This window comes from Poecilia formosa, unplaced genomic scaffold, assembly GCF_000485575.1.
Source record: "Poecilia formosa unplaced genomic scaffold, Poecilia_formosa-5.1.2 Scaffold346, whole genome shotgun sequence".
Classification (NCBI taxonomy): domain Eukaryota; kingdom Metazoa; phylum Chordata; class Actinopteri; order Cyprinodontiformes; family Poeciliidae; genus Poecilia; species Poecilia formosa.
Genome location: NW_006800285.1, coordinates 40,372 through 51,794, shown reverse-complemented (window position 1 = coordinate 51,794; position 11,423 = coordinate 40,372). Strand labels below are relative to the sequence as shown.

Genomic DNA, 11,423 nt, shown 5'->3' with positions numbered 1-11,423 from the left:
GTACTGCAATTTAGTTAACCGATCACGCAACAAGTACAGCTGTGAAAGGAACTGACCTGTGGGGCTTCTGTAAAATGTTTTGCTGTGAGATAATGAGGCAACATAATATGGAAAAAAATCTGAAAAAATAAAATAAAATAAGAATGGAGTGTGTTGGTTTGGATTTCTTGCGAAAAGCAACAAGCTCTTCTTTGCTAAGATGTCCATCTATTCTCTGCAGATTAGGCTCAACGTGAAAATATGAACTTTTTGTAGTGCATGACAAAAACACAACTGGTATTTAAGTTAGAAGCAAGAAAAACTGAAAAAAAAAATCACCAAAATTAGGATTATAAATATATAGATATATATATATTTTTTGGATTTACATGAAACTATGTGTATTTTTTTAAAATGAAGTAAATGCCACCCTCTTTGTTTCCCCCCATAAACAGTTTTACCTTTGTGCAAACACTGATCTATGGAAGGCCTGATACAACACAGCATGGCAAAGCACCACACGGGATCACAGGTCACTCAAATGCGTTTATATTTCACTGTATGGCTTCTTAGATTTTGGCACGGACTTCATTTACACCGCGGAGGAGGCTGACGGGGCTGAAAACAGGCTAAAAGTGTCGCACCTCGCTCATCTGTCAAAACACAGATTCCCATCTTGTCTTCAGTTTCACTACTTCCAGGACGACCGCATTTTGTAATCACTTCTCCATTGAAATCTAACCGTAGTCGATGTTTCTGAACAGCTGCTAGCAACAACGCCACTTCATACAATCCTCGCCTTTCGTTTCAAAACATCAAAGTACGCTCTTTTTGAGGTGTGCTCGCCTTGGATTTGAAGGTTTTTCTCTTTTAGAAAGGGAAGAAAAAAAAATAAAAAAAAACACACATTTTAGAAAGAAGACAAATTATTTGGTCGATTTTTGAGAAGTTCTTTAACTGAATCAGGATTACATGTATGCATGTCAATCAAAAACAACACGTGGAACAGCGTTTCGTTAGTAAAAGGTGCAGAGGCGTCTGTCACTGACGCTCCTTAGTCATCCACTGTAATATTGCGAAATAAGTAGGCCATAGATTCCCCGTTGTGGATGCGGCGGATGGCCTCGGCTAAGATCATGCTGACGTCCACCGTCTTGATTTTTGGACACTGCAGCTTTTGCACCTCGTGGGGCACCGTGTTTGTCACAACCACCTGAATACACAAGAACAGATCATGCTCACTCCGTTTTTTTACAGCAGACTGCAAATTCTCAATTTGAAATAAATTGATGGAAATATTTTGATTGCTGTCTCACAAATGTGACTGTATTAGTGAAATATTTTGAAAATGTAATTTTTCTTCCTCTCCACAATAATGTGTTAGTTCATCACATTAAATGTCAATCAATTAACTGCAATGTTTGTGGCTGTGAAATGACAAAACGTGAACAAAAAACAAACTTCTGTGAATAGTTAACTTGCGAGCTAGTGTAAATACAAACTACCGTGGAAATGTCTGGTTGACAAGAAATGTTCTAACGTCACTGGAACTACCGTTTTCTGAACACCTGGCAGCTTTTAGGAACAGAAACCGACGGCTAATAAAAATGACGCTGCTGAAAACAATAACTCTTTGTTGTAACAGAAGTGCGATGAGTGACAGTTCAGATCGAGTTCCCATTAAAAGGAAGTACGTTATCCTACACTGTTCTAAAGAACAAAAGCTGAAGTTTGTTCTCATCTATCTTCTTTAGTTCAGTTCGTGTGCAACATGTTTTCACAGAAGAAAAACAGAAAACAATCGAGGCGCACACATCTGAAAACGGTAAGGTTCTACGTTCTCACCACATCGATAGCCGATTCCTCTATGAGACGAGGAGCATCTGCAGAAAGTAAACCATGGGTGGCCATGATGTAGATCTTATACGCCCCTCTCTCTTTCAGGATCTCTGCAGCAGCAACAAAGTCTCCCACGTCGTCTATAATGTCATCCTGAGCAGAAAAAACAACAATGTGGTTAAAATATTTTAACTCGCTCACCCAGTTAGAATCGACAGAAGGCAACCAATGACACCAAGAAAAAGGGGGGAGAGGGAATAGGAGTCACTGTAGCAGAAAAACAACACGGGTCGCAGAAAAGAGGCTTCAGAAAACACACCACATTCCAGAACACAACACAATCTAACACACACGGAAAGGAAGCCAATACAGTCTCTCTATCACCATCTCTATTGGAAATAGTTAAAAACACAGATTCATCTGCACATGCAAGACATTTAAAAACTAGTTGTGAAAACTGTGACCTTTCAATTCTTTACAATCAGTACTTTCTCTGCACCATAGCATATTGTGTATTGACATAAAAACACCTTGAGGTTGGAGTAATTGGGAGTTCACATCTTTTAGCAGCTAAAGATATACGTTGAATTGACATAGGCCGATTTTTGGCTTTTCTTTTTTACATATTGGGGTCGGTCTGATAAGCAAAACTGGGCTGGTGTTCACAGTTGGTGTTTATTTCCACCCTGAGACGATGCAGGACGGGTGGGAGCAGCACAGGATTGTGGGAGTGTTTAAAGAAAAGAGGTAATTTAGGTGGAGTGGTCGCCTTTATACAATGTCAAATGTGCAGTGAGATATATACACTATACATATATATATATGATATTGTTACAGATTGGTAATTATCACCCAAAATTTTCATATCTGTGCACCCCTATTAACATGTATTCATATATTCAGACATTCAAAGTACAAAAGATTTTAATATTGCATCTGAAGAATCTTACCACTATTATGGCGATTCTTCCGCCGACATCTCCAACTACAGTAATCGGAGGTTTCTCTTTGGCCATCATTACTAAAATGGAAAGAAAATCGGGTTACCTCGTATTACTTAGTTAAGAGTAACTTTTTTTCTTTTTTAGGAATCAAAGATTAAATCTAAGTAGATTGGGTAAAATGGGTTGAGAAAAGGGTTTTTGAGCAATCTAGCTCTCCAATTTATATATATATATATATTTTGGTTTACTAAATTTGATTTCTAAAAATGTAAAGCTAAACTAAAATGACGATCAATTAATCAAAGTCATTGGTTCATGTGCCCCCTCCCCTCCATTCTACCCCTCCTACTTCTTAGGAGATCAAGCTGGAAGGCTAACCTAGTGCAAAGCATGCCATGCAAGGGTCAAATGACAAAAGGAGTTTCAGCCCAGGATACCCAATCCAAAAAAAAAGAAAAAACTGCCTGTATAGACACCCACACCCACACACCTTCAGGCCCAGGCTATAGCAGCAGTCCTCAAACAGACAGTTTAACACACACCAACAGTGGCAAGCACTGATGACAGATCCTTCATACACACTTGCCAATGTTCTGAACCGGTCAGTCAAATCTGAGCGCTGCCAGCGAACAGCCTACATTTCCATGCACACACACACCCCCCATTAGTCATATTGTTGTTTTAAAACATTTTAAATAAGCCATATTTATGCTCCACTTAGTTTGGCTTCATCAGCTACAATGAGTTGGCTCACCATTTTTAATACGGAATCTAAACATACACTCATGCAGCTGTTTAGCTTATGACAACGTCTGAATATCCTGGCCTCATCGACGTTCGTCTGCTGAAAACATACGACCGCAGTGCTATCTACAGGTCCAGTCAGAAGTTTACGTACACTCATGCTTTACTGCAATTTGCTCCTCAACCATCAGCACGTTTCTGGCTGCATATTTAAATAATAATTCTCATCAGAAGTAGTAGAGATCATCAACATGGGGTGGTTTTCCTGACAAATATGGAAATGGGGGAGGGGTATTTTTAAGCAAAGTTAAAATTCAATTTGGAGCTTTGAGAAGGTCTTGTTTTTTCTTCCTTAAGTTCCTCTGAGTGCACAAAAAATTAGAGAATTATGTTTGAAAAAAAAAAAAATGCCAGTGTTGGGAACGCAAGTCGTTAAAATGAAGTGTACAATTTACTTTACGAAAAGTGCTCAAACATCCAGTCAGAATTATGCCAGGAGCTTGTTGAGAGCTACAGAAAATACTTACACTTCTAATGCAACTTGCTAAAAAGAGACATTTATATATGTAAGCGTCTCTAATAATACATAAATACATCCAGCGGGTGTGTATCCATCTTTGTAAAATGTTGACCCTGTGTTCATTACAGAAACTTCTAAATACCTTCAAACTTGTGCAATCAATCATTATGCTTAAAAATGACTTAAGTTGAATTACTTAAGTTGTACGACGTAGGAACCATTCTTAGGTTCGCATCAGTGATGAGTGCATGTAAACATCCTGAACAGGGCTGTCCATGTAAAAACTCATACACATCCAATTCTAACTGCAAAATAAGGCATTAAAGTTATTCATGGTTGATGTTTAAGGCAGAGTTTTCTATGAGATTTACCAAAAATCTTTACAAAAACTAACAAAATGCATAGAACCATTTCAAAAATACCGGTGTGCATGTAAATGCAGGCAATCAAGAGGGATTTTTTTTTTTAAGGAAACAATCAACTGGTAAACAATCAGCAAGCCAAGCTGATTGTGAAGGAAAAGTTTTAGAAAGCAAAGAAAGGAAAAAAGCATGCCTTGCAGAACAGTGAATTTCAATCAGCCCCCTCAGTGTGAGAAAACCTGGAATCACTATGTACACCAAGAACAGCAGAATCCACGTTGTGATTAAAATACAGTTTACCAAAATCCAACTGTGCTGCATCGTGTAACGACCTGAAAAAAGTCTGGTTAGACTTTTACTGTTTTAAGAAAGGATTAATAAAATCTGCCAATATGCATCTTTTGTTGACGGTTCTAGATTAAATGCTGGAATCTGTCAATCGTTACATTCCTACTGACTTTCTAGTAACAGATCCTTAAAGCATGCTTCATTGTTTCCTTACATGCAAATCATGACACAAGGTTAATCAGGTTAAAAGTGGTTTAAAAATGGCAGCATGTGTTGATTGGCAAGATGAGTCCAACAGAAAAAAAAAAACAAAAACAAAAAATAAAAATAAAAAACTGACGCAGTTCTGGTTTGATTTAAGGAAACTAAAATTAGAGCACCACAAAACAAAGAAAGTTTAAGCCATCTTGTAGAAGCAGCTGTCTGGAATCAGACGAAGGTGCAGTAAATATGACGTCTGTTCAGTTCAAGACAAACGCGCCACACAAACTGCTGCTGGGAGAAAAGTGGAGATCAAACGGCCAATTGGACAAAAAAATAAATAAAAAAAAAATTTAAAAAATTCAACAATGTCAGGCTCTATTAGTTGGAGAGTCAATATTCCACCAACTCCCCCTCGTGAATCCAGACTGTATGTTTCTCAAGATGCAAAGACAAACCCTTTTTTTTTTCTACGCATGCACAAATTGAAGTAGAATTTGAAGAGGAATCATTTCATGGTCAGATATAAATTAACTTTAGGTCGTACTTGGAAGCTCTATGCCAGGGAACGGAGCTTGTTGTTTGCCTGCTATTGTCGACAAATAAACACCACATTAACACAAATGCACAAGTATAACACATGATACACACTGTATGCCAAGACTTAAAAAGAAAAAAAAAAAAAGAAGAAAAATCTGGGTTGAAAGCAATTTGAAAAATAATATTAATAAAGCAGACTGACTGAAACGTCTAAGACAAAGTTTTTTTGTTAGTTAAAAAAAAATGTATAAGTGGATTTTATCATCTCAAAGTTAAGCATGGGAACACAAAAAGTACTGAGACTATTCAATCGGAGTCATTTGCCAATGACACACCTATTTGATTTTGGTTCTCTTTTGATGACACCCTAACGCATAATGATCAAATATGTGGCAGGAAACAAGCGAAGGAGACGTTTCTTTAAATATTTTCTTGCTTCGACTCCTTCCACACTAGACTTCTCTGGGACCGTAAAGATTGCTAGGACCCTGCTGGATTATGGGAAATCCAGGACTTCACCACGGACTTCACATCCGCACAGATTGTCCCAATCTGTACTAAAATCATACATATAGAAGATTTCTGCTTCTCCACCTTGCCTTTAAAGAACCCCAGGAGTGTTTTTTTTTTTTCATCCATTTTTACATGTACAGCTTCTAGCTCACCAATCAGCATATAATTTGTTTTGCCTGTTGTGTGTATCGGTCAGGAGAAAAAGCCAAAAATAAATGTTTTTCATTGTGAACTGATTACACAAATGTTCTAAAGCTTGGTTGTTGTTGTTGTGTTTTTTTTTTTTAATGATACACATTGCAACCATTTTAGAACTGTATTTTAAACCTCCATAAACCTGTGCAAACATTTTTACTCCTCGTTCTCATCTCTAAATATAATGCCCAGCCTTCTCACTGAAATGTAACAAATACATTTGCATCCAAACTATAACCCAGGGACCTCGTACCCCCCTTCGGACCTTCATCAGCCAAGTTGTATGCACAATTTGGAGGTGTGTGCACTTTCGCAAAACACTGATTTTCACGTGTAATGCTGCACGCTGTATTTTTAATATGCCACAGAAGATTACTCTGAGACCTGGCAGATCCTTCATTTCATAATATAACCTTATTCCAGTGTGAGGTGGGGGGCCTTACTATCGGTCGACTGCTACGGATGCTTTGTGAGTAGAAGTTGTGTATCTGTGAGGTCATGCAATGACATAAACTCAATTACTTTGAGTATGAGTAATGGTATGAGTGAGAAACAGCACAATCATCAGCTCAAAAGAGGTTAGCACATGTAGAAGTTGTATTAGACTGTTAACTACCCTTTCAATGCAGACATCTCAACGTGTCACCGAAAGGTAAACGAGGCTGTGTTAATGATGCTACATTCATTTTTGGTTCATAATGTCTGTAATAGTTTGTGGTCAAGAAGATACATTCTTCTAATCTAACAAGTCAAAGCATGTGTTTAAATGTTAAAACTTTGGGAAACCGATCAATAAAAAAAGTCACGTAACTGCATGAAACAACAACATGTGACAGATATTATTTGTGCAATTTTGGATAAAGTAAAGTTCTAAAAGAAGAAAGACCGGGATCTCACTAGGCAGCTCCAGTCCCGTGTGCCCTGTGGTGTTGCGCACACACGGCGGCGAGTGTCTTCCATCGGCCATGTCCGACTCGGCACATTGGGCCTCGCCGTGGATCACAGCCAGACCCAGTCGGAGACGTTCCGCATAGGACTGAGCCCTGCAAGGACAGAAGACAACCCGTGAATACTTCGAATAGGTAAAAATAGATAAAAGGATAAACTAGGCCTCTACTGTGATTTCAATGTAACATCAATGTAAATGTTGCCCAACGTCTGATACCTTTTAGCTGCAGCAGGGGACTTTGCCACAATTATAGCATTTCTGTAATCAGGAATCTACCCGAATAAAGGAAAGCAGATGTTACCAATTCTTCCAAACTCTTGTTTCAATTGATGTCATAAGACGAAGACACAAACACAACAACCACCTCCTCTTGTATGTACTGAATCAAAAACGGGGAGGCTCGCAGATTATCCACCGGGAAGCTGAAAAAGCCTTGGATCTCTTTCTGATGCAAGTCCATGGTGATGATATGTGTCAATCCTTCAGAAATGCACAAAAAATAAAATGTTGATTAGAGAAGGTTTTTTTTTTGTTGTTTTTTTTTAATTCTGCAGTTCAGTTTTGCTTTGATTCCTGTACCTGCTTTAGCCAACATTGAAGCTAACAGTTTACAAACTATGGAGCCCCTCTTCCTCATTTTGCACTGCTTGCTATAGGGGAAGTAAGGAATAACTCCAATGATGTTCTTCGCACAGGACGTCTTAAGAGCATACGCCATAATGAGGAGCTCCATGATGGCTGTGTTGACATCTCTGGTTATAGAAAAATAAAGAAGAGATAGTTAAAGATTTCGATTAGAAAAAGAATCCAGCTGTGATAAAAACGAGCAAGTTTTCTGTGCTCACCTTGGTATGGTTTGGATAATGAAGATGGTCTGCCCACGAACAGACTCTTTCACATCCACTCTTGTCTCTATATAAAGGGAGGAAAATGTCATTTCACACAAACTGCAATTTACAAGCTGAAAATAAACAAACGCTATACAAACAATTAGTATTTTATGTTGGAACATTTGCTTATTGTAAATAAAGGTTCAATTTATCATATGAATTGAAACACTGATATTTCTAACTATAATTTCTTAAACTTTAAGTCAACTTTAAAAGCCTGTGTTTAGTTTTAATACACATAATCAGAGCATGTGAATAAATCAGTAAAATACTGATTTATTCGGTGTCCTGCTCAGGATATGTAAAAAGTCTTCAAATAACTTGAAAGTTCACTGTTGCGTGATAATGACATGCTAAATAATTTATCTTAAAAAAAAAAGGGGGATGGGGCAAAATCACCACATTATTAGATTTTTAATCAAATTGTCTAGAAGATTAGATTAGATGATTACTCAAAAGAAAGACATTTATCTTAACCACTCTTCAAAATGGAAAATATATATACATAAAAAAAAAAAACCATGAAATTCAACTAAGGTAAATGTTTGCTGATCTTTATGTCAGAAGATAACTCCTTGTTTGGGAGGCATGGAAAAATGAAATAAATTGTTTATAATCCTTAGAGAACTGTGTTATTTTTCTGTGTAAAATGATGCGATGGCAATAAAAGCCTTCTCAACTTTCAGGCCATTAATGCAGCATTACAAAAAACGTTTTTCAAACCTTTGCATATGTTTTCTTAGTATTTGGGAGGGGGGAAAAAAACTAGAGGTGGTCAAAGTAAGCGATGACCACCTTGTAGCTGCTAAAACTGAAAATAACTTAAAGAGGGCAGGGAATAAATAAAATGTGCACAGATATAAATAAATCAGAAATCACCTACCCGAGTGGGGGATTTTCGATTTTTTTTCTCTTACCTCTATTAGATTCCTGAAAGACGACAGATTTTCCCAGCTCAACACCCAACCTCCTGTAAAACAAAAGCATACCTTTGCATGCACTTTTCAAATAATTGTGTAATCTCAGGGTTTGCTGAATTTCTAACATTGTTCAATCATTCATGATTACAATATACTATAAATGACAAATCACCTGAACCTACTCTGCCTCTTGTAATATCCCTTTATTTATGTCAGTTAGTAGTTACACCCGAACACACCTAAGTACCTGAATACATGCGAGTATAGCTAAACATTAACTAGTGCTTGGAGTACTCACTCTGTTATCTTCTTAGCCAACTCTGTGCAAGCAGCGGAGGAGTTTGCAGAAAACACACGGTAGCCACTTTTAGCGACATTCATTCTGCAAGTTCAGTATTTTTATGTCACAGAAACTAAAGTCAGAAACGCCACTTTATTTTAACCCAACAAAACAGGAACGTTTAGCTTTTTTTTTTTTAACGACGCTGTCGTCGGCTAGCTAACTGCCGCACACTAGCGTCTGCAGTAAGTGAGCTAATTTATTCGAGAAGAAAAAGCTCGGTGTGGGACACAAACTTGACTAAATATAACAGGGAAATAAATACAGTTAAGTTAGCGTGTCTAATTACATGTATTACTCGCGAAAAGACAAATGATCCAGCCTATGCTCTATCAGGTTGCATGGTAACCTAACAGCGATCCACATTTGAGAACTACGGAGTGGTCACTGGGTCAATATTGCTGGCTACGCGTTGCAGTGTGTGCGTGTGTGTAAACGACTCGACAGCATTTTGATACAAAACCAGTGCTGTGTGAAGAACTAAAACTACAAGCATTTTATTTTTTTACATTTAATATTTACAATTTCACATTACTTCTGTACGACAGAGCAAATAAGATAAGCAAATACCATCCACGTGATGTTTGTTTATCTATATGTGTTTTACATATCTTTATGCAAAGATATGTAAAACACATATCTTGATGTGTTTTACATATCTTGACATTAAAATCTGTGAATATTTCATTGGATTAATTTCATTGGATTAATGCAATCCTTCATGAGATAATTCTATAACAAAAATAATAAATTCAAGTATTGAGTGAAGGGGAAAAATGAGGCTTAAAAAGTGTTAGTTTTGACAAAAAAAATTATATAGTTTTATTCAGACACATTAAACTATAAGAGTCTTTTGAAATTTCACAAAGCCTCCAACTAACTTTAGCCAAAAATGACGAGTCAGCTAACATTTTACTTTTAAAATACAACTTTTAAAGCTTTTTTAAATAGGATAATTACATTTAATTTCTACAACAGAATGTCACTGAAAGCATTAACATACATTTTAGATACTTTCAGTCTCATTAGGTTGTAAAATCACAAAGTGTAAGTGGACAGGGATGTCTTCTCATAACCTGTGACGAAAGAAGTCTTTCTATATAGGCGGACAATAAATCAGTTCTGTGTTTGTATTAAAATGTGGGATTTGCATTTAATAATAAATCTCCAGGTTAACAACATGCAAGAAGACAACCTGTGCTGAATCATCATATTAATTATTTCCTTATATCTAAACATATGTTATTATTTTACCAAAAGGTGTAGAAATACTTCATTCTTTAAGCCATGATGTGCTTCCATGATGTTCCAGAGGGTGGCAGCAAAGTGCAGCTACTGTTTTTATGGATCACGTTGTGAAAAACTGCTTCAAGCGTCAAATGCGTTTGGGGAGATTCTGGTTTTCCAATGTAAGTACCTGTGGGTTTGCAAGTCAGACATTTCATGTAAAACCAAATCAAAACCACTTTTAAATCAAATATCTAATCTGACATGATGGTGGCAGAAAAGCAATAATAACAATCAAAACTATTGCCATAAGAAATGATTATCAATAAAAAGTCACCAAGGTCCCAGAGTTTAAAGATAATGGATTAGATACTTCTTTTTTTTTTAAAGTGTGTTCAAAAGACCTTTAAACTAATTTTAAACCTCTTAAACAATGACTCATTACCTAATCAGAAATTTTCTACAAGCAACATTTCTGTCACATTTATGAACATAAAAGTGGTGAGTATATTGTTAAAGGCTTCTTTTTTTTTTCAGATCCCACTGAAATTTATTAAGTCAGGAAGAGAACAACCTAATGGGCTGGAGGAGGGTATAACCAGGCTTCCATTCTCTGATGTTCATGTTCGGAGAAAAGATAATGAAGACAAAATTATGTCTTTGCAGCATCATTAAAGCAAAACAGAAGATAACAGAGAGGCAGAGCCTCTAACAACCGCTCCGCAAAACAGATAAAAACCGACCATCGAGGCAGAATCGTAGAAACTTTTACGTTCTTTGATCAGTAATTTGGTGGGAAAGGAGTGTTTTTACTGACAAACAAATTCCGTACCTTCTGCAACTATTATTTCTCAAGAAGTCTGAAAACGTGGTTTAGGTCCCACATTATCTTGCAAAATATGATACACCTCTAAATGTCAGCAGATTTTTGTGTTGGAAGCTTGCTTCCTTTGGGTTTTTCCACCGTTGTAC

The 11,423-nt window shown here is 36.9% G+C and overlaps 1 protein-coding gene across 2 annotated transcripts; it reads right to left on the bottom strand.

Annotated features, from left to right (window-relative positions):
- Positions 1-354: 354 nt before the first annotated feature.
- Positions 355-9,624, bottom strand: LOC103153307 (phosphoribosyl pyrophosphate synthase-associated protein 1). Of its 2 annotated transcripts, XM_007574175.2 has the most exons (11): positions 9,183-9,624; positions 8,882-8,934; positions 7,920-7,986; positions 7,654-7,826; positions 7,439-7,554; positions 7,291-7,346; positions 7,023-7,168; positions 5,425-5,466; positions 2,769-2,839; positions 1,825-1,971; positions 355-1,192 (listed from the first exon to the last, which is right to left on the bottom strand). In XM_007574175.2, the coding sequence occupies exons 1-11, from the start codon at positions 9,263-9,265 to the stop codon at positions 1,034-1,036; spliced, it is 1,113 nt and encodes a 370-aa protein (XP_007574237.1). In that variant the 5' UTR covers positions 9,266-9,624; the 3' UTR covers positions 355-1,033. The 2 variants fall into 2 exon arrangements, with proteins under 2 accessions (XP_007574237.1, XP_007574238.1); XM_007574176.2 differs by lacking the exon at positions 5,425-5,466 and having other exon boundaries at positions 9,183-9,623.
- Positions 9,625-11,423: the final 1,799 nt, after the last annotated feature.